Source organism: Pelophylax lessonae (genome assembly GCF_965119305.1).
Source record: "Pelophylax lessonae genome assembly, chromosome: 1".
NCBI classification, from domain to species: Eukaryota; Metazoa; Chordata; class Amphibia; order Anura; family Ranidae; genus Pelophylax; species Pelophylax lessonae.
This window is the reverse complement of record NC_138768.1, coordinates 576654140-576678025: the sequence shown is the minus strand read 5'-3', so window position 1 is coordinate 576678025 and position 23886 is coordinate 576654140. Positions and strand designations below refer to the sequence as shown.

The window sequence follows — 23886 nt, the reverse complement described above, 5'->3', positions numbered from 1 at the left end:
CTGAGTTTGACACCCCTGGCCTAGACAATGCTGCTAGAAAAGGCTACATGTACATTGGCCTACATTTACTGCGGCTGGTGGTCAAAGCGCTCCTACCCTGAACGCGATTCTTCTGCGTTCAGGAGAGGGAAGTTGAAGCTCACCTATACGTGACAGCTCCTAAACTCTGATTAAAGCCTATGTGTACATTGACCATAGGCTTTTATGGAGTTGAGTTTAGGAGCTTTGGCAAAAAAACACCAAAAGCTCCTGAACCCAAGTTTAGGAGCTGCCAGTGTAGGCTAGTGTACACGAAGCCTAAGGGCTCATGTACACAGGGCAGTTGAAAACCTCTTCTGAACGCTAGAAATTGACAGCGGGAAACCAACTGCGAAAAACCTCTGTTTTACAGCTTTTACATACCGCGTTTATGCGAGTTTAGCAGCAGTTATGAGCATCTGAGGTTAAAAGCTTTTTTTTTTTTTTTTTTTTTTTAAAGATAACCTCAGGAGACCCTCCCAAATGCCCACAATGCATGAAAAACAGTAAAGTATTAACTATTTCAGCCATTCTGTGAGAGAAGAGATAGCAGCAAAGAGAGCAGTGTGCTTTTAGATAGCTGTCTAATTTTTTGTGTTTTCACTATGGATCCCATCATGAGCATGTGTAAGGAAATGCTCCTGATGTTGCTGTAGCTCCGAAGACGTAGAAAGGACCAGAGTTCGATGCTACTGGACTCATCCATTGATGCATGCAACAGCATGTGGTGAAATTTGTGTTTTTTGTTTTATATGTTCAAAAAGTATCAAAGGTTTTCCCCTTTTAAAACGCTTATAAATGCAAACGCGCATGAATGCAAATAACCACGTTTAAAAGCATTTGGCGTTTAAAATGACGGTAAACTACATTCCTGAACGCGATTTTTCATCTTTCAAAAAAATGCCTGTAACCTCAAATGCCTCTAAACTACTATAAACTACTGAGGGTACATTTACACATAAGATAACATTGACGAGAGTTCAGAGGCTGCTGAAAAAAAACGTCCAACTGCTCCTAAACGTCCGTTTAGCAGCTGCAGTAGACATGAGGCCTAACAGTGATGTTACCTCTTTTTTCATGAATTAAACTCTCTGCTTCATTGTTTAGAATTGATTTCTCAGGCAAATTTTATATTATATGTATGTATATGTATATTATAAAAGTATCGTTCCAAGCATCGGTATGTTATACATAGTTAGATAGGTACAGCTTGGACCAATGTAACTATGTATGCACTATTCATGGCCAATGCTCCTGGAAGTTGGAAATCACTAGAGTAGACACAGCTACTTTAGTGATCTTCACTTGCTTCAGGATCCCGTCCTGAGCTGCTGCCCTGATGCATTTTGAAGACAGGAAGTTGGCCGCTGAGCCCCAGTGTTCCGTGAAAAAACCATACCCGTGAGAAAACCATACCCTCGTCACTTCCGGTGCACCTACGGAGGGTATGGATTTATCACAGTACTGTGTGTAATGTTACACTTGCGGCGCTTACATTAAAACAGCTCCTCTGCAACATGAGTCATCTCCGCTCCTATCCCTGTCACTTCCCTGATCTCGGATAATAAATATAAAAGCGGATCACGGAGCCGACATCTCCGTCATTTACATTTCATACACCCGCCGCTTTTATACTTAGTAGCTGAGATCAGGGAAGTGACAGGGATAGGAGCGGAGATGACCCATGTTGCAGCCGAACTGTTTTAACCACCTCAATACCGGCCCATAGTACATATATGTCCTGAGTTTAAAGCTAAATACCGGTGTTATGGCAGCAGATAGGTATTTTTTTAAAATGCAGGCGATGGGCTTTCCGATAAGGGTGGTCCCAGCGGCGGATTCGCCGCGAGATCACCCTCTGGGATGGCGGAAGGGGTGCCCCCCCCCTCCCTCCGCGTCCCGGTCCTTTTCCCCGCTTACCGGACCCGCCGGCAGTGGGGAAAACGATCGGGTCCCGGATCCTCACAGACAGGATGTCGAGTGAGGGCAAGCTTGTCTTGTCTTGGAGGACCGGAGCGACGGCAAACGTCGTTGCCGAGCAACCGGCTTAAAGGTCCTTTAAAGGTTTTTTTTTTTTTGGTTGTCATTTTTTTTTTTTTTTTTCCTTTCCAACTTTATTGACCGACTTTTTGACCCCAGATCTCACAAAAAAGAGGTCCTGTCGTGCCTATTTCTAATACAAGGAATGTTTACATTCCTTGTATTAGAAATAAAAATGATCAATTTTTTTTTTTTTTAAAACGGTGTAAAAATAAAAAATAATAAATAAAATAAATAGTAAAAAAAAAAAAAAAAAATGAAAGCGTCCTGTCCCCGTTAGCTCGCGCGCAGAAGCGAACGCACACGGAAACCCTGCCCACATATGTAAACGGTGTTTAAACCACACATGTGAGGTATCGCCGCGATCGTTAGAGTGAGTGCAATAATTTGAGCCCTATACCTCCTCTGTAACTCTAAGATGGCAACCTGTAGAAATTTTTAAAGTGTCGCCTATGGGGATTTTTAAGTACCAAAGTTCGTCGCCATTCCGTGAGCGTGCGCATTTTTGAAGCATGACATGTTGGGTATCTATTTATTCGGCGTAACATTATCTTTCACATTATGGAAAAAATTAGGCTAACTTTACTGGATTCTTATTTTTTAATTAAAAAAAGTGATTTTTTTCCAAAAAAATTGCGTTTGGAAGACCGCTGCGCAAATACGGTGTGATAAAAAATATTACAATAATCTCCATTTTATTCTCTAGGGTCTCTGCTAAAAAAAAATATATAATGTTTGGGGGTTCTAAGTATTTTTCTAGCAAAAACAACGGAATTTTTGTAAAATCTTACCTGTAAAATTCCTTTCTCGGAGTCCTCCGACAGTCGCCGCCTCTTCATATTCGTCACAATGGGGTATTAGACTTTGCTCCGAAGGAGTAGCTAGGCAACAGAATATGTTAACATCAAAGCTTTTAACATATCCCACCCTCAAGGGGTGGTCCCCTCAGTCAATACCCTCCTACTTCCTGCAACCATATCTCAGTTTCAGTGGAATAGCAGTAGAGTATACAACCAAACCCCAAAAGAGGGGCGGGGGCGGCGACTGTCGGAGGACTCAGAGAAAGGAATTTTACAGGTAAGATTTTACAAAAATTCAGTTTTCTCTTACGTCCTCCGACAGTCGCCGCCTCTTCATATTCGTCACAATGGGGACGTCCCAAAGCAGTGCAAACATGAGGGGTGGGAAACGCATCCGCGCCGTAAGGCAACGCAGTCTCCGCATCAAAGAAAGGAACCTTACCAAAGGAAGGAAACCAGCTGGGCAACAGGAAAAAAATTGCTCAACAGGAGCAACAACCCAGGAAAAAACAAAGAACCAGGGGATAAAAACCTATCCCAACAGCCAGAGGTCCCAACAAGGGACCCTAGGGAACTGCCGCACTAAGAACCTTGCGGCCAAAGGAAGCATCCGCCGATACCTGAACATCTACTTTGTAGAATTTTGTGAAAGTGTGCACGGTCGACCAGGTCGCCGCCTTACACACCTGGGCTACAGAAGCCCCATGACGACAGGCCCAAGACGTACTCAGAGATCTAGTAGAGTGCGCCTTCACAGGCACAGGGGGAACCTTCCCCTGCAAAGCATATGCCTGTTCAATGGTCTGCCTGATCCATTTGGCGATGGTAGAGGCCGACGCCGCCATGCCCTTCCGAGGACCCTCAGGAAGAACAAACAAGGAATCCGTCTTTCGAAAAGACTCAGTCGATTTAAGGTAAACCCTTATCGCCCGAACAACATCCAAAGAATGTAGTCTCACCTCTTTCGGATGTTTAGGCTTCGCGCACAGCGAAGGCAAGACAATATCCTCATTTAGATGGAATTCCGAAACTCGCTTCGGAAGAAAAGAAGGATTAGGTCGCAAGACCACCTTATCCAAGTGAATAACCAGATACGGAGACTTGCAGGACAAAGCCGCCAGCTCCGACACTCTGCGAGCCGAAGTGATCGCAACCAAAAAGGCGACCTTTTTGGACAACATAGACAACGAGATCTCCCTGATCTGTTCAAAAGGAGCACGTTGTAACACAGATAGAACGAGATTCAAGTCCCAAGGGGGCAGAGGATCCCTCCTAGGAGGAACCAGATGCCGCACACCCTGATCAAAAGTGCCAACCAAGGAGTTGGAAGCCACGGGACGTTGAAAAAGAACGGCCAGCGCAGACACCTGACCCTTTATCGTAGCCAGCGCCAAACGCTGATCGACACCTGTTTGAAGGAAGGACAACACTCGGGAAACCGAGTACATGCGGGGTGAAAACCCCCTGGACTCACACCAGGCAAAATAGGCCTTCCAAGTACGGTAATAAACCTTCCCCGAGGAAGACTTCCTCGCGTTGATCAAGGTATGAACGACCTCAGGGGAGAGACCCCTCTCCTTCAGGACCTCGGTCTCAACAGCCAGGCCGTCAAAGCCAGCGACTGTAAAGCAGGATGGTATATTGGCCCTTGAGACAGGAGATCGTCTCGAAGAGGCAGACGCCACGGGGCGTCGACTGCCAGATTCACGAGGTCTGCGTACCAGGACCGGCGTGACCAATCCGGCGCCACAAGAATCACCGTGCTGCGTTCCGAGTGTAACCTGCGAAGGAACCTGGACAGCAACTGAATTGGTGGAAACGCGTACATCAGCTTGTACTGATGCCACGGGGCCACTAACGCGTCCGACGCGTCTGCCCGAGGGTCGCGCGCCCTTGCCACGAACCTTCTCACCTTGTTGTTGAGACGAGACGCGAACAGGTCCACATCTGGAAGACCCCACTTCGCGCACAACATCTGGAAGACAGCCGGGTGGAGAGACCATTCCCCCTGATCTAGGGTCTGGCGACTCAGATAGTCCGCCTGCCAGTTCTCCACCCCGGAATGTGAACCGCCGTTATCGCCGGGACATGTGTCTCGGCCCAGGACAGAATGTCGGCCACTTCCCGAGCCGCTCGGACACTCCTGGTGCCCCCTTGGTGGTTGATGTAGGCCACCGCCGTGGCATTGTCTGTCTGCACCCGAACCGGGCAGCCCTGCAGCCGGTCCGTCCAACGATGAAGACAGAGATTTATCGCACGCAATTCCAGAATGTTGATCGGAAGGGAGGACTCCTCCTCCGACCAAGTTCCCTGGGCGGACAGAACGCCCAGAACACCACCCCAGCCCGACAGGTTGGCATCCGTGGTGATTACCGTCCACGAGATAGGACGAAAAGACTTGCCCCCCGACACCATCGGGGACTGGAGCCACCACAGAAGGTCTCTTCTGGTGCGATGGCCCAACGATATTTGAAGATCCAGAGATTGAGGTCGCCCGTCCCACCTGGACAGGATCTCCGCTTGGAGACCACGCGTGTGAAACTGGGCGAAGGGAATCGCCTCGAAGGCCGAGACCATCAATCCCAGACATCTCATGCATGTCCGCAGAGACGAGTGTGGAACGTCCCTGAGGGACCTGACTTCCTCCTGAAGAGTTCTGAGTTTGTCTCCCGGCAGGAAGACCTTTGCCTGAACCGAGTCCAGGATCATTCCCAGGTAGGGAAGACGAACCGACGGACTCAGTGTCGACTTTGGAAAATTTATCGTCCAACCAAACTCCTGCAGAGTTTGCATCGTGACAGACAGGTCCTTCTCCAGACCCTGGCTGGTCGCAGACCGAACCAGAATGTCGTCCAGATACCCCAGGACAGAGATGCCCTGGGCTCTCAATAATGCCAGAACCGGTGCAAGCACCTTGGTGAAAACCCGCGGAGCCGAGGCGAGACCAAAAGGCAACGCCACGAACTGGTAGTGATCCTCCGCAATGGCGAATCGAAGGTACCTCTGGTGACCCTCGAAAATGGGGATGTGAAGATACGCATCCTTCAAATCGATGGAGGCCATGAATTCCCCTGGAACCAGGGCAGCCACCACCGACCGCAGGGATTCCATGCGGAACTTGCGAACCCACACAGAGCGGTTTAGAGCCTTCAAGTCCAGAATAGGACGAACCTTGCCCTCCCTCCTGGGCACGGTGAACAGATTGGAATAAAACCCCCGAAATCTGTCCCGATGAGGCACCGGAACCACCACTCCCTGAGCCCTCAGGTCTCGCACCGCCAGGTGCAGGTCCCGTAAACGCTCTGGAGACAGTTGAAGATTTGAGGGAAAAAATCTGCTCTCCGGCCGAGAGAGAAACTCGATCTTGTAACCAGATCGAACGATCTCCTGAACCCACCTGTCCCGCACGCGGGCCAACCAGGGTTGAAGAAAACCGAGCAAGCGTCCCCCCACCCCAAAACTGGGTGAGGGCGCCCCTTCAGGCCGCACTGTTATGGGCAGCGGGTCCGGACTGACCGGACTTCTGTTTACCAGACCAGGGCTTCTTTTGAGAGCCTTGTCCTTTGAACGGTTTGCCCTTGTAGTGCGACCGAAAGGCACGAAAGGACCCCTGAGGGGGCCGAAAATTAGCATGCTTCTTCCCAGAAGCCCCCTTAGCCTTGGGGAAATGGGGCAAGAGAGTGCTCTTACCTCCGGTGATCCCCTTAATCAACACATCCAAGGACTCCCCAAAAAGGCGAGACCCATCATAAGGCAGATTGGCTAAGGTCTTACGTGAAGATTGGTCCACCGACCAACACTTCAACCAAACCAGGCGGCGAGACAACACCGCCACGCTGTGCACACGTGCAGCCAACGGGACTAAGTCCAAGTCCGCATCACACAGATACATGACACCCTGGTGGATCTGATCCACCATATCCAGGGTCGCCGGCGAGGCCGAATCGGCCACTAGGACGCGCCTAAGCATCTGCGTCCAACTTGCGACAGCCTGGGCCGCCATGAGAGAGGCAAACAGAGCCTTAAGCATAGAACCCGTAACAGAATAAGTATGACGGGCAAGAGACTCCAGTCTTCTATCCGTGGCATCACGGAACACCGGGGAATCCTCTGCAGGAATCGCAGTGGATTTGTTCAAAACCGCAATTGCGTGATCCACCGGGGGTGGGACACACCACCGTTCATCAGTGGAAGGCGAAAAAGGATAACGCAGCTTGAACCTACTTGGCACAGCAAAAGGTTTGCGTAAATTGCGCCATTGTTCCTTAACAGCGCGCTGAAAATCATCATTGCAGGGAAAAACCTGCGGCGTCCTGCGTTTTCTCTGCGTCCCATAAGCCGCCAAGGCAGCGGGAGGACACACTTCATCCTGCAAACGCAGCGTTTGTTTTATGGAAGCAATCAATTCATCCATGATTGCAAGCTCTTCAGGCGAGCCAGGGGGAGAGTTATCCACCCCTTCAACTTCAGCCTCCACCTCGGACCCCACTAGATCCAGGGAGGAGCGGGACCCCGATAAGGAGACCCCCGCCATAACAGCCCCATCACCTTCACCCTCAGAATCAGAGGAAATAGAAACTCTGGGTCTTTTAGTAGATTGAGCAGCCACCAGCATCTGCACCTGAGCAGCAAGGCCAGCCACAATAGTGGCCAAATCCCCCCCTGGGGGGGAAACAGCGGTCCCCAGGCTTTCCACCAAGGTGGCAGGAAATTTGCCCTCCTGAGAATCCATTGCCCCAATATGATATGCCGGAGAATAAAGGGTTAACTGCCCCTTTAACAAGTGTGGCGAGCGCAGCCCACCGCACCACACACAAGCACAATGAGACCCCCACAGGGACAATAAACTGACACAGGCAATGGATATAGCAAGAACAGAAGGATAGAACCTGAGGAGACCCTCGCCGCTGCTGCTGCCTCGATCGGTGTACCCAGGAGAAGAGGAAGTGATGAGACCAGGGCGCTCTATTAAAGCCTATGGGAGGCTACAAGAAAATGGCCGCCATGCATGTAGAACATGCGGCCGGAGCGAGTGTAGGCAAAATGGCGCCGTTTGGCGCCGAAACCGCCGCTCCTCAGTACAGTAATGCACATAACACCATCCACATAAAAAGCATGGTAGATCGCCGCAGCGATCGCTGTATAGTGCCCAAACATGCCACAAAACATGCCCCACAGCACACAGCTTCTCACACTGACAAGGCTGACACAGACAGTGTCACACAGCTCTCCCCCCCCCCCCTTGCAGCCCGCAGCAGAATGATAGGGAGACAAACAGTGAGAACAGAGGCAGGTTACACAGTCCCAGACTGACACCCCCCAGACAGACAGGTCCCCACATAGATACACTTACCTCTCAATGGCGTGGGCGACCCGCACAGGCGAACAAGCCGCTGCACATGAGGCAGGGAGAGTCGCATACAAGACGCACAAAATGGGGGTTAAGAAACCGCACAGCGTCCAGTGAGGTAGCCACCTCACCAATCATCCCTGCACCGAACAGGGATGGGTCGTTCACTGTGCCAGGAGCGTTACCTGGCTGAACGCTCGATGGCAGGCTGGGAAGCCACTGACCCACGACCTGCGACCAGGGGGATCAGCCCGAGACCCAGCCCGCATAATCCTCTTCGTCAGAAGAACTAACTAATGCTGACAAAAAGAACAGCTAGGTAAAGATAGAGAAAAAACTCAAACAAAAAATCAAAAAAGAAGAAAGAGGCTGGGGCACAAAGCCCCAGCACAGAGAGAACCAGCTACTCCTGACAAGCTAGACATTGAAACTGAGATATGGTTGCAGGAAGTAGGAGGGTATTGACTGAGGGGACCACCCCTTGAGGGTGGGATATGTTAAAAGCTTTGATGTTAACATATTCTGTTGCCTAGCTACTCCTTCGGAGCAAAGTCTAATACCCCATTGTGACGAATATGAAGAGGCGGCGACTGTCGGAGGACGTAAGAAAAAACTGATTTTAGCTTATAAACACCAAATGTCAAAAATAGGCTTAGTAGGCAAGTGGTTAATGTAACCGCAGGAAGTATAACATTACACACACTACCGTGATAATTTCATACCCTCCGAGCATGCGCACTTGTCAACTTCTCTGCTGTTCAATGATGTATCCGGGGCTCTGAGCATGCGCACTGCTACGCTGCTCAGCTGTTTCCGACAGGAAGTGACGAGGGTATGGAATTCTAACGAGGTATGGTTTTCTAACGTTACACCGGTGCTATTCAGAGAAAGCTTTGCATTTTCTGAATAAATGCAAAGTGCTCTTGGATTGGATGAGGTGGGGCAGTAACATCACACTCTCCACCTTGTCCAATCAGAGAACACTTTGTATTCATTCAACAAAAAAAGCAAAGCATTCTGAAGGACGCAAGCATAGTGGCCCACCTACTGTGTTCATAATGCAGGAGAGCAGCCACTCGTTGTAGCACTGAGAAGCAAGTAATGATCACTGGAGTAGCAGTGTCTATTTCAGTGATTTCCAAGTTGGTATAAGCCAGGTATAGTATATACAGAGTTACATTGGTCCAAACTGGACGAAAGTAACTATGTAAAACATACCAATGCCTGGAATTATTATTTAAGGTGTTAAAGACACACTGGGGGACATTTGCCAAAACTGTTGCACAAAGAGTCTGGTGCAGCTCTGCATAGACACCAATCAGCTTTCAGTTATTATTGTCGAAGCCTAATGGAACAAGCTGGCTACCATGCACAGCTGTACCTGATTTTGCACTCTCCAGTTTTAGTAAATCAACCACATTGAGTGCTGTATGCCCTACATCAAAATGCAATATAATGCAACTTACCAGTCATTAGATGTAATGTCTGTTTTTGTTTTCTTTTTTAAAGTTAAGTATATTTGGTGCAAGTACAGAAGAAATACTTATTGATCTTGCCAGAGTTCCAGTGTACTTTTAGCTACTTATAAACAAAATTTAAAATGTCAAACAATATTATATGCAGGCAATGTCTTTGACCACCCTGTGCAGAAGCTTCTATAAGATTGAATGGTGCAGCTCTGGACATGCCCATCTCCTATCCACTGCAATAACACATTTATAGACTCCCTCCCTTAGACAAGTGCCTGTTTTATCAATAAATAGCAAGGAAGCTTGACATGAGCCAGTACTTGAACAGAAGCTGAAGCCAGGTATTGGTAAAGAATTACTATGGGGTGACATTTTTTGATAAAAGCACTAGTTCAGCCTTTAGTTGTTCAATTACAGTATAATGTATTTTTATTTCTTTGCATTTGTTAAAACAGTCCATAATGCTGTGTGAATGCATTTGATAACTCTTCAACCCATAAATAGATTGTAGATATTTTGTGGAGTGATCCTATAGCTCAAGATGGCTGCAAGTCAAACACAGTACGTGGCGGAGGATGTTACTTTGGTCCTGATATAACTGAAAAAATCCTGCGAAAACACGGATTACAAATGCTGATCCGCTCACATGAGTGTAAACAAGAAGGATATGAGTTTTGCCACAATGGAAAGGTAAATTAAAAATTATAATTATTTTCATATAATTAGGAAAACTTAAAAAAGAAACCAATATATCTTAGTATATACAGACACACAATTCCAATACTCCACCCTTTACCCCAGCTAATCACCATGTTAGGTTAAAAAAAAATCAAAGTTTAAAATTCTTACATTACATTTACCATAAATACAATTACAATTACATAAATCCATGAGTCTGAGGGTCTATATTTCAGTGGCCATGTCACTGAGTGATGTGAACATTTCCCACTGGTTGTCTACAGCATGGGCTTCTTAGACTCCAGAACTGCAGTGACATGATGAAATCACAAAGAGGGGACCAGTCATGTGGGAACAAACTACAATGCTGTCTTCAATCCCAAAAGGGGCACCAGTAGGGAAAATGTGCTAGCGGACTTTATTTTATAGAAAGAAATGCTAAAAGGCTGTTGAGAGTTTACGTTTGCCCAGAGATTGGGTTTTGATACATAACAAAAGGTTTGTAGAGCACTATGGGTTATCTAACGAGTCAACACAGCAGAGCTGTTTGTTTTGATGTCCAGTCTGTCTGATTGAATTTTTGAACTGAAATGTCCCATAACGGAAAAGTCACTACTGAGGAATCATTTTGTTGTAAAGAACTCGGTACTTTTATTGAAGCAGCAGACAGAGCTTTAAATGTGCTAATGAGCTTAGATCTTTACTTGCTGGAAAAAAATTGATATATAGACTATATTTTTTTAAATATATAAATAAATCAATATTGAGCAAACCACTATACAGCCCTTTAATGCATGAAATAGGCATATCATTTAGAACAGGTTTATTTCCTATTCACAGGGACATTTCTACCACATTGGAGTTAGTTTTTTCCAGGTACATTCAAAGTAGCATGTTGTCTAATTTCCAGGTTACATACTCAAGTGAGGATAAGGTATAACATTGCCAAAGTCAAAAAAGTAATCTTGCATTTCCCCAGCAACTAAATATATTTTCCAGGCACCTCACCATATTACCACAACTGGATAGAGAGTAAAAGAAGGAAGAAACAGAATTTGCACATTATTTTGACTTTGCGCTAGTTCCACCATATGTACAGTATGCCCAAACCATCAAAGAAGCTAAGAAGCTATGGTGTGGGAGACAGAACCACCCAGACCAAAAAGTCAGGATATACTTTCCTCTATTAAAGAAAAAAACAGTCACCTTCCCTCCCATTTCCAAAATAAGAGGTGCTGAAGGATGGGACAAAGCCTGATAATTAAATGTATTTTCAAATCTTCTAAACTGTATTTGTTAACAGTCATATACAGATGCCAAACTGATCAACACACCCCTCCAAAGTGGATGCAGCTTTTGAGATTAGCCAGATGTCACCTTACCACAGTGATCCAGGCATTGGGAGTTTAACTTTATAATTACCTAGAGGCCCTCCTGCTAGTGAGAAGTTCAAGAGCAAAGGTTCTGGCCAACCAAAAATAGATGCTTTGATACCTGGCAGAATTTGGGTGACCGCTAAACCAAAACAAAACAGCTAGAACCTTTGCAAAATCGAGTGTACCTAAGAGTACATTTTGATGGGGCGGTGGGAAAAGTGAATCTTCTCCAACAGAAGACAACTGTAATTCATCAGAGGAGTCATTCCCTCCTGTCAACCAGTCAGTGTCCATATATATTGGGGTTTCTAACAGCTATGATCCCACTAGTTCCATGGGCAAAATGGTATTGCTGAAGATTTCAATTGCATTTTCTCCATCAGAAGGAAAGGGAGACCCTTTTTCATTCAATTTGGATCTCAGATCAGGTAAAGAATAACCTAGTATGGTGGACCGTTTTTCAGTTTGGTGGGCAGAAAGTCCTTCAACCCAGAAGACTTTCACTTCCAATAGCAGGGTCCAAGGATCATTGCCTGTGATCAAACAGCACAGGATAAATGGTGGTTACCCCCAAACACATCCTCCAATGTCCTCAAAATGAAAGCAGCTTTTCTTACCCTTCAGCATTTTCATCCTTTTATGCAATGGAAGTGAGTTACAGCTAGACAACCCCACAACTTTAACTTATGTAAATTGCCAAGGGGGCACTCCCAGTCTGAATCTTCTAATGCAATCAGTTTTGATCTCAGTGGGCAGAAAACTACGTAAACATTATTGGGGTGAACAACTCATTAGTAGTTTCACCGAGTCACAGTTTTCCAGATGCAAAGTAATGGTCACTAAACATGAAGTACTTTATCAAAGTCTTCCAGAAATGGGATATAACCAACAATGAATCTGATGATGATAATTACAATTATTGCTTCCTGATTTACTCCACCAGAATGTACGATCCTGATACCCTAGGGAAGGACACATTAATACAGGAGTGAATTTTCCTAGTGATTCATATATTTTCACCCTGGCGCCTCTGATCTTAAGAGCTTGAGATCATGCAAACAATAGCAATCCTTCCATTTTAGCCTCACAGGCCTAGTTTCCATTATTGTGGAAGATTAAAATATTGGATCCTTGGCCACATCCTTCTGTGAAAGACCTTCTGGTCCAAGGGCAGTTTGTTCATCCATGCCAAGAGAGATTCAAGTTCATGGCCTGGAGATTGAGCAGGAGAAGATAAGGGCACAAGGTCTATAAGATTCTGTATTAGTCACATTACTACAAGCCAGGAAAGTGTCTGCAAACAAAATTTTTCATTTCAAAGTGTGAGAAATTTTCCAAATATGCTTTCGATGACAACATAGGCTCAGACCTTTGGTATTGCATTTCCTCAGTCTCTTAAGGTGTACACTTTTTTATAGAACACCATCAAAGTTCAGATTTCAGATCTCCCCTCGCTAAAAACAATGAATCCTTTGGTGGCCCACTTCCACCAAAGTGGAAGTGGCAGACGCTTAATTAATGTAATCCGGGGGTCAGAAACCTGTAGATCATGATGGGCCAGGTGACTGGTAGATCGTGGTCTGGGCTTTCTAACCCAGAGCATCAAATGAAATGCAGAGGGACTACTTGTAAAGCTGGAGCTGTAGTAGGGAGCAAGAACCGCATAAGGGAATACCTGCTCTGTAGTGCTGGCTTCTATCCTGTGTGGAATGATAGCAACTGCACTACACTTCTTATCCCAGATAGTGGTCTCCAGAGTGGTGCCAGCAGCAGGAAATAAGAGATCTTCAGGTCGATGTGAAGCAATACACTGGGGATAATAGTATAAAGCTGTTTTCACACTGATGCAGTGCAGTGTGCTTGCAGCTTTCCTGCGGTTTTGCTGCACTTAGCCATAGACTTCTATTATATCCTGCCAGTTGGTGCACTTTCTGGTAACTGTGGAGGCCACTGGAGTACAGTGAACTTATTGTCATTTTCAAGAAACCAGTTTGAGATGATTTGAGCTTTGTGTCATGGTGCATTATCCTGCTGGAAGGAGCCATCAGAAGATGGGTACACTGTAATCATAAAGGGATGGGTATGGTCATTCCATGTGCAATACTCAGATAGGCCGTGGCATTTTAACAATGCTCAGTTGGTATTAGGGGGCTCAAAGTGTGCCAAGAAAATATCCCCCACACCATTACATCACCACTAACAGCCTGAACCATTGATACAAGGCAGGATGGATCAATTTTTTCATGTTGTTTATGCCAAATTCTGACCCTACCATCTGAATGTCACAGCTGAAATCGAAACATATCAGACCAGGAAATGTTTCTCCAATTTTCTATTGTCCAATTTTGGTGAGCCTGTGTGAATTGCAGCCAAGAGTGGCACCCGGTGTGGTCTTCTGCTGTTGTAGCCCATCTTCTGCAGGGCTCGATGTGTTGTGCGTTCAGAGATGGTATTTTGTATACCTTGGTTGTAACGAGTGGTTATTTGGCCATTCTCCTCTGACCTCTGACATTAGAAAGGCATTTTTGTCCACACAACTACCACTCACTAGATATTTTCTCTTTTGTGGATCATTCTCTGTAATCCCTAGAGTTGGTTCTGCACGAAAACTACAGTAGATCAGCCGTTTTTTAAATACTCAGACCAGCCCATCTGACACCAATAACCATGCCATGTTCAAAGTCACCTAAATCTCTTTTCTTCCCCATTCTGATGCTCGGTTTAAACTTCAGAAAGTCGTCTTCACCACGTCTAGATGTCTAAATGCATTGAGTTGCTGCCATGTAATGAGCTGATTAGCAATTTGTGTTACCAAGCAATTGAACAGGTGTACCTAATAAAGTGACTGGCGAATGTTTATAATATGCAAAAATCCACAGTGATCAGATCCCAATCACAGTGAATCATCCATGATCTTCTCCCCAGAATTTCTACTGTGTGTGAAGAAACTCTCCACCTAGTGATACTTAAACCTACTCACCTCAGGGTAATGACCTCAATAATAATGGGAGGTCAACATAGCGCATTTGCCAGCAAGGATTAAAGTGGTGGTCTGGTCTTCACTCTTTCTCCACCAAATAAGATTCCCAATACATATCACCACACAGTAAAACCTTGGATTGAGAGTAACTTGGTTTGAGAGCGTTTTGCGAGACAAGCAACATTTTTTTATAAATTTTAACTTGATAAATAAGCAATGTCTTGATATACAAGTAGCGTCATGTCACAACTTAGTATAAAAGAGAAGAGAGGTGCCTCTAAGTGTAGCAATATGATTACATTTAATGAAGGTACAACATTTAGCAACTCACATGGTTGATGAATAAAACAGGCACATCTAAGTATGCAGGCATTCGGGGTAAAGCTGTCCACATAGATCATCCTCCGCATCGCCGGCTCTCACTGCTGTCAGTCTGCAATCCCGTCATCCCCTTCCACACTACGCTCCATGAGCACTTCAAGCCTCGCTTTCAGATCGCTCTACTGCAGGGTAGTCTTCCCGATCACAACTGCAGACTGACAGCGGTGAGATCTAGCGGTGAGGAGGACGGTCTACATGGACAGCTTTACCCCGGATGCCTGCATACTTAGATGAGCCTATTTTAATCATCAACCATGTGAGTTGATAAATGTTGTACCTTCATTAAATGTAACCATATTGCTACACTTAGAGGCGCCTCTCTTCTCTTTTATACACTGTAGCTCCTGCTGGATTTTGCTTCTAATCCCCTTGTGGAGGCTGCCATTTGTGGGTGGACATTTTTATGGTTAAACAACCTATCACATTGCTATAATCTTTTTATATGGACTCTAAAGTGAAGGACTTATGTATAAATGGTTGTGGAACGAATCAACCGAATTTACATTATTTCTTATGGGGAAATTCGCTTTGATAGAAGAGTGCTTTGGAATACAAGCATGTTTCTGAAACAAATTATGCTCACAATCCAAGGTTTTACTGTGTATACTTTATCATATGCGATAGATACAGACAATGGAAAGAAAATTTTAGTGCTCATTGATAGGTTTTACTGAAAGCAAATAAAAAGTCCGAACCACTCACAAAAAAGGTAATGGATACAGCACATCAAAGTATATACTTCCACAAGTATAAACTGGCATATGCAGACAGAAATGTGTCCTCGCCTGGGCACTACAAGCGTGATGATGTCATCAGCAATATGCTCTCTCCCCATAGACGTTACGTCCGCCAACAGAAGTCATCCTGTTGGCATAATTTGTCCACTGCATATTTAAGGCAATTACTTCAGCCATTGTCCCTGTTTATTTTTTCAGGTTCTGACAATATTTTCTGCATCTAATTACTATGAGGTTGGCAGCAACAAAGGGGCATATGTGAAACTGGGGCATGACCTTATTCCACATTTTGTGCAATATCAAGCAAACAAAACTACCAATACTCTGACCATGAGGCAAAGGTACGGCTTCCCATGTGTTCTGCATCAGACAATTCTTCTTGCATCTAAACTAGAGAAATTTTGTTCAAAATGGCAGGTCAGGGAAATTGTCAGCTGTGGGTCAGTTCTTACGGGACCTGTCTCTTTTTTCTAGAGTGAGCGCTGTGGAAGAATCTGCTCTGAGGGCCTTGAGGGAAAAACTTTTTGCTCATAAGTCTGGGCTCCTTAATGAATTTAAAAGATATGACAAGAATCAAACAGGTAAGCCAAACATGAATTTGTTATGTTTTCATGTCTGAATATTGGCATCAGGTTAACATGTACAGTACAGGGTTTTGCATAATAAGTGCAAACGCAATATTCCCCACGCGCACAATAATGGAAATGGCTATAATAGCAGTGTCGGCCGGTGTATATGGGGCGCAGGGGCACCGCCCCTCCATCCATGCGTCCGGGCCCCCTAATCTGCATGCAGGGCGCCGGACGCATGGAGCTTAATGGGTATTTTTTTTTTTTAACATCACCTGATTAAAACCAGAGGCTCTAATAGGGCGATGCAAAGGGTGGAGCCGGGGTGCAAAGCAGTGCGTCCCGACTCCACCCATTGTGTGACAATAGCGAATGAAAATTCGCTATTGCCACACCGATCCTCCCTCTGGCCAATCAGGAAGTGCTTCTGATACGCGCTTCCTGATTGGCCGCAAGGCAAACCCCTTGCCATTGGCCGAGGAGGAGGCGGGACCGGACGTACTCGTGGAGACGCGCCGGGGGACAGAGTGAGGAAAAGCCGCCGCCAGGTAAGTGCATTGGTCTCAGGGGGGGGGGGGGGGGAGGAAACACTGGATTGAGGGAGGCACGCTGTGGCGCTCTGCAATGATTGGGGACAATGCTGTGGCGCTCTGCAATGGTTGGGGACAATGCTGTGGCGCTCTGCAATGATTGGGGACAATGCTGTGGCACTCTGCATTGATTGGGGGGCACGCTGTGGCGCTCTGCATTGATTGGGGGGCACGCTGTGGCACTCTGCATTGATTGGGGGGCACGCTGTGGCATTCTGCATTTATAGGGGGCATGCTGTGGCACTCTGCATTGATTGGGGGGCATGCTGTGGCACTCTGCATTGATTGGGGGGCAATACTGTGGCATTCTGCATTGATGGGGGCATGCTGTGGCATTCTGCATTGATGGGGGCACGCTGTGGCATTCTGCATTGATGGGGGCATGCTGTGGCGCTCTGCATTGATTGGGGGCACGCTGGTCACTCATTTTTCTGTTTGCGCCCCCCCCAAAAAATTTGGAGCACCAGCCGCCACTGATGCTGGGTGCTGTAATAATCACCGGCTAGAAACCACAGACAATTTGAATGAAGAAATGTCATCAGCACACCTAAGATTCCTCAGAAGGGTCCAAAGCTTTATTCACATGGTCACACAGTACACATACGGCAAAGTTTCGGGGTAACACACGGCCTCTTTGTCAAGCAAGTGACCATCAGTGAGTGTGGTGTCCCAATATTGTCTGTGTGCAACCAAGATTATTGTCCCCTATAGTGGGTAGCAGTCAAGGGTGCTGTTCAGATAAACCAGATAAGTCCAAATGCCATCTTCCCTACACACACATTCATGGAAATGGCTATAATAATGCTGGGTGCTGAAATGACCACCGGCTGGAAACCAGATCACTTGCCTTACAAAGGGGCCCTGCGTGGCTCCGAAACATTGCCGTATGTGTACCGTGTGACCATGTGAATAAAGCTTTGGACCCTTCTGAGGAATCCTTGGTGTGCTGGTGACCTTTCTCCATTCCGTGCGTAATAAGTGCTCACACCTGCCATTTACTGTTAGCACCTGCCTATCCCATTGGCTTAATCCCTATAAATGCCAGGGTTTTTATTTACATTTACCTACATTTCACAGGTTTTAGAAGAGAATGAACTGGGATTACATAAACAGAAAAAGTGTAAAGAGTAGGAAATTCTGCCCAAAGCTAGTGGGTATATCAAACACAGATTAAAGTAAAGGAGGGAAGGATGGTGGGGAGCTGACATCCGATGCCCCATAGAGATGCATGGGGTGACCGTTCAGATCCGCCAAAACTGACAGGCGGATCTGAACGGTCCGCCTGTGGGAAAGGGGCCTTAAAGCAGAGTTCCACCCTGGGAATACTTTTTTTAATAAAAATACCCCCGGGACAGTCAGGGCTAGTACATTCCACAATGGCTAGCCTCTGATCTGTCCCGGGTTGCACTTACCTTTTAGGAGAAATACTTGCCTTGAAAAAGTATTGTCCAGCGCTGCCATCTCAGGTGTGGGCAGCTTGAAGCCAGCGCGATCCTCTTCTGCGTCCTCTTCCATCTTCTTCGGTCCCACGATGCACTGCACCGGCCCCGCCATCCCTCCACAGCTTCTGGGCATGCCCAGAAGCTGTTTAGAAGGGAATGACGCGCACGCACTGGAACTGACGTCGGGGCCGGTGCAGGCACATTGATTCCTGGGAGCGATGACGTTCAGCTCCCAGGAATCATTGCAAAGCCAGGAAGTGACGAATCGCCGTGGCCACCGAGGGGAGGAAGAAGGAAGTAAGGTAAGTATATTTTCTTCTATACGAGGTAAGTAAAAAAAAAAAAAAAATTGCGATTATCCATTTGTTTTTCAGGTGACCCGGAGCGAGAAGATGGAGGTAAGTATAAATTTAGGGTGGAACTCCGCTTTAAAGACCCAGCCTTTTTCCGACATTTGCTGTTCACAAGTAAAAATCTGTATTTTTTGCTAGAATATTACTTGGAACCCCCAAACATTATACATTTTTTCTTAGCAGAGACCCTAGAGATCAAAATGGCAAATTTTTATGTTTTTCAAACACAATTGTTTGGTAAAAAATAGACTTTGATAAATTAAAAATAAAAAACACAAGATATTCCCAAATTTTTTGTATAACATGAAAGATGATGTTACGCCGAGCAAATAGATGCCCAACATGTCATGCTTTAAAATTGCACATGCTTGTGGAAACGACAGTACTTTAAAATCTCCATAGGTGACACTTTAAAAATTTGTACAGGTTACCAGTTTACAGTTATAGAGGAGGTCTAGTGCTAGAATTATTGCTCTGGCTCAGACGTTAAAAAAATATCTTACATGTGTGGTGCAAACACCGTTTACATATGTGGGCGTGACCTACGAATGCATTCACTACTGTGTGCAAGCACACGGCAAGGGGGGCTTGAAATGTGTTTTTTATTGTTTTATTTCATTACATTTTTTTACATTTTACACTGTCCCTTTAAAAAAATTGTTTTGATTACTTTTACTGCTATCGCAAAGAACATCCCTTGCAAAACACAATACAGCATGACAGATCCTCTTTGTGGAGAGATCTGGGGTCTAAAAGATTGTGTCCCCAATCAAATGTTTTATATTTTGCTTTAGGCTGGGTTCACACTTATACAAACTAGATGTGGGTTTCCCCGTATCCAATTCGCATGACAGGAGAGTGTGACCAGCTCTCAATGGAGCCGGTTCACATACCTCTGGGGCAGCCGCAGTCCGCACTGGAAAAGGGTCCTTTGCATCTTCTGATCCGTTTCAGGTCCAAATTCAGGCAAAAATTCAGACTTGATTTGCACCTGAAACGGAGAACAGGGATGCACCAGACCCCCTGCTACGAGCCTCGGCCGCAGCTAGTGTGAGCCCAGCCTTAAGAGAAAAAAACAAAACATGTTTACATGGTCCGAAAACCAAATGTGACGTCAAGACGTCACACTGGTCCTCCAGGGGACTAGAGATAGGCGGTGGCCATCTTGCCATCGCTTATCTCTATGGGAAAAGACTACCAATGCTGGATGGTTCCCAGGTTCACTGATCGCTAACGTAAGCCACCAAGAACCACTGGGAAGTGGCGGGGCACCTCCCCCGCAGCTTCTAAAAGTAATCATGCGCCAAATCTGCTGCAGGGACAACTTTTATCTAAAAGTGGGATGCCTAAGGGTAAAGAAAATACTGGGGTTATGACATCTAGCTGCAGCATAACCCCTTTATTTAATGTCAAAGTCATGGCATAAATTCCAAGTTAGGCAGTTGGCAAGTGGTCAAGAATGTTACACCAACATTTTATATTCCTGATACGTGTCTGTCGCTGGGCAAGAGAGCACATCCATCCCAGCGTTATCAGTTTTCTGGCTGTGCTGGGAGAACAGCCTGCTTGTCCTCCGATGGACAAGACATCTGCTGAGATGAACCCTGCAAAGCCATTCACTGGGAAGATCAGTGTACTGCTGCTTCCCCACCTCTCTAAGCCCTTCAGTCAGCAGAGAACAGAGATTATGTGATCGCTAAAAGAAAAAAAAAAGTATTTATTGACGGAGACTCATAAACACACGTTTTGCCGTTTACTTCTATTTTAAACTGAATGGGGTGTTTTACAAGGTGAGGGTTCACCTATACTTTAATAGGAGAAGGCTAGGAATAATTAAAACTCAAAGTTTGGAATTAATATACGATTTTAAATTTTGAATACACCTTTTTCTACTTTACTTTTTTTACTTTACTACAGTGGAGTACAGGTACCCTTAAATATTCTGAGGGGTGATTATCAGGTCCATATTCAGTGTCCGAAACTTGGATGATCTTTAGGCTAGGTTCACACTGATGCGGCTCTGCCTCCTGAAATGCATTTTCAGAATTGCAGTCTGCATGGGAACTGCAAGTGCAGTGTGGTTCCTGGTGTGGGTGCAATTTCCAGTGCATGCAGCATGCCATTTAGGATTAATGGTACCCCCATGCATCGCCTTCATTTCACCGTGCAGGTGGTTTCGGCTGTGGGAACAGGTGCGGATCCGCAGTCGGAACCACCCGCACAAGTGTGAACTTAGTCTTGAAGATTCCCTCATTTTTGACTAAGGCCCCTTTCACACATACGGTCCGTTCAGTTCATCAGTTCAGTCATGTCAAAATGTATCCGTTTTTCATCCATTTTTCATCCATTTTTCATCAGTTTTTCATCCGGTTTTCATCCATTTTTCATCTGTTTTTTTTTACATCCACTACCAATGCAAAAGCGGATGAAAAACAGACCATTTGTTCGTTTACATCCGTTTTTCGTCCGATCCATTTTTTTGACCGATGAAAAATAGGACATTCATCCGTTCAAAAAAACGGACATTGACGGAAGCGGGTGAAAACGGATGTTAATGGATGATCATCCGTTGTAATCCGTTTTTACATAGAGATGCATTGATGTCAACGGATGGATGAAAAACGGACAAACTGACCTTATGTGTGAAAGGGGCCTAAGAGATGCAGAAAAGGGAGAGAGAACCCCATACCATCATGTTTCTTCCTCCATATTTGATTGTTTGTCTCAGAGACTGAGAACCCATCCTAATTCTTTAAACTTCTGGTTTATTGCCCAATAATACCTTAGCCCTGTTTTCAGTAGACCGCTGGTGGTGGTTCCTGGCCCATACAAGCCTATTTTCTTTTTGCAGTTTTCAGATCAAGTCTGTCAAACTGTTAGCTCAGTCTACTTTTCATTGTTAAAAGTCTTCAACCACTGTTAAACTATTCTTAAACCTGTTGTCCTGAGAAGCATATCATGCAAATGTTGACACTCAGAAACAGTTTTTCTAATTCTGCTGAGGCTCTATGTCTACCAAACAAATGGGAAAAATCTTGAAGAAAACAGTGGAAACCACGGGCTGTGTCAGATAGAGGCAGGAAGGATGGATTTTATGTTATCTCAATACATAATTACATTGTAATTTTTTTATACAGGATCCATCACATTAAATGACTGGGCAACTGCACTAGAGTCTGTTTTAAAACTAGGACTGCCTTGGAGAATGCTCAGGCCACAACTTGTCCGCAATGCTACAGACGGTCTGCTAAAATACAAAGAATGGTTTGATGAACTCTCTGTGTGTCAGCCAAATAGAGAGGTAACGCTTTTAAATGTGTATATATAAAAAATCGTTTTTCTACTGGTTTGGCACTTCTCCCTGTAAGGGACTGTATATTTGAAGACCTTTAACTTCTTTTAGCATGCATACTTTGTTGAACTTTAGGTTATCTTTATTGTATACGTATGCACATCTTATACTTGAGGGATCGCTATGGAAGTGGATATCACTGTAATAATCAGAGTTACTACAGTGATTGCCGCCATCTTCCAGGTCCTGCATGTCATTTCTCTTCCTCTCCACCTCATCCAATCAGAGTCAACAAGAGACCCCCTTGTGGTCAGTCTGCATTGGTGCAGTCGAACAGCACCTGGAAGTTTGCAGTGATTACTGTAGTAGCGCTGACTACTACAGTGATTGTTAGCTTCCCCAGTGATGTCAAATGCACTCCGTCTGTGAGAGGAGAGATACAGGAAGCATCGGCTCTGCATGCTTCCTCCAGCGCCGCTCCTCACACTTTATTGATGTCTCTCAGAGGAGCCAGCATTTCCCACCAGCAGTACCAGCCAGCAGTAACCACCAGCAGTACCCACTAGCAGTAACCACCAGGATTAACCACCAGCAGTAACCACCAATAGTACCCACCAGCAATACCCCCCAGCAGTACCAGCCAGCAGAAACCACCAGCAGTACCAGTCAGCAGCACCAGCTAGCAGGACCCATCAGCAGTACCTGCCAGCTGTACCCGCCAGCAGCACCCACCAGCAATAACTACCAGCAGTACCAGCCAGAAGTACCCGCTAGCAGTACCCACTAGCAGGAAAAGCCAGCAGTACCAGCCAGGAGTAACCGCCAGCAGTAACCCACATGTGCTAGGGGTGCAACTAGCCCCCGGCACATAATTGTAAATATCCCAGCATGTGCAGTGTTTCTGACTCCTCCCACCATCACCACTTCAAATCACTGAAGTGGTCATGGTGGTTAGAGTGTTCCTGTAATATCTCTGAGAAGAAGTAAACCTCTGTAAACTGATTGCATTTCATTTGATCATCTTCTAGCTGTGTTAAATTGGTGAGGGGGGGGTGCAGAGTGCCACCTCCCTGAAATTAGTTTTTGCAGGTTGGGATGTATGTACTAGGGCGGCTTTGCGCTCTCTTCTTTTGTGTTTTTGTCTAGATGTGTTCCTGCCACCCAAAAGATCTATAGAGAGCAAAAGCACCCTTTGACTGGTCTAATTATCACCAATAGCCAGCTGGAGGCCTATACTAAACTGTTGATCAGCGCACCTGCTAGTTTTTTCTTTTGTATGTATTTTTTTTGTCATGCTTTAAAAGTAACCTGTCACAAGGGAAACATGAAGGCAGCCATTGCTGACCTTTTCACCTTAAAATGCTAGTTGACTGGCAGTTATACTGAACCTCTGGCTTCAGTATTTTCTAAAGCTGCCATACACTGTTCAAATTTTGTCTGTGCTATTCATTAACCAAATCTAATTTGATCAGTGGGTGGTCCTGTCATCCACCTCCTGTCCGACATCCCTAGATTAAAAAAATCAAAGGAGAAGGGTAGAAAGTATTTGGCTGAATAGCGGCTGCGCCCAATACGATGCAGCTGCTGTTCTGGTATTTTGACAGCTCGTGAGGCAGCAGGAGTTTAGCCATCCACGCTAAATAGCATAGATAGAGGAATTGTTTAGATTTATTTGGACAGTCTATAGTAGAGTAAATCTTCAGATTCTGTTTTGTTTCAAACATGAGGCAATCAGCAAGGCAAACTAGTACTGGTCAAGGTGAAAGCAATCAACAGAACTTACCATACTGGGAGGGATGTGTTTGCTTCAT

General features: G+C 45.5%; 1 protein-coding gene across 1 annotated transcript in view; it reads left to right on the top strand.

Annotated features, from left to right (window-relative positions):
- Positions 1 to 23886, top strand: part of PPEF2 (protein phosphatase with EF-hand domain 2) — an 82881-nt gene that overhangs the window by 47624 nt on the left and 11371 nt on the right. The window contains exons 12-15 of the mRNA XM_082243947.1: positions 10182 to 10367; positions 16028 to 16170; positions 16304 to 16410; positions 21921 to 22084. Of these exons, the coding sequence (XP_082100073.1) occupies positions 10182 to 10367; positions 16028 to 16170; positions 16304 to 16410; positions 21921 to 22084 (600 nt within the window). The remainder of the gene's footprint in view (positions 1 to 10181; positions 10368 to 16027; positions 16171 to 16303; positions 16411 to 21920; positions 22085 to 23886) is intronic.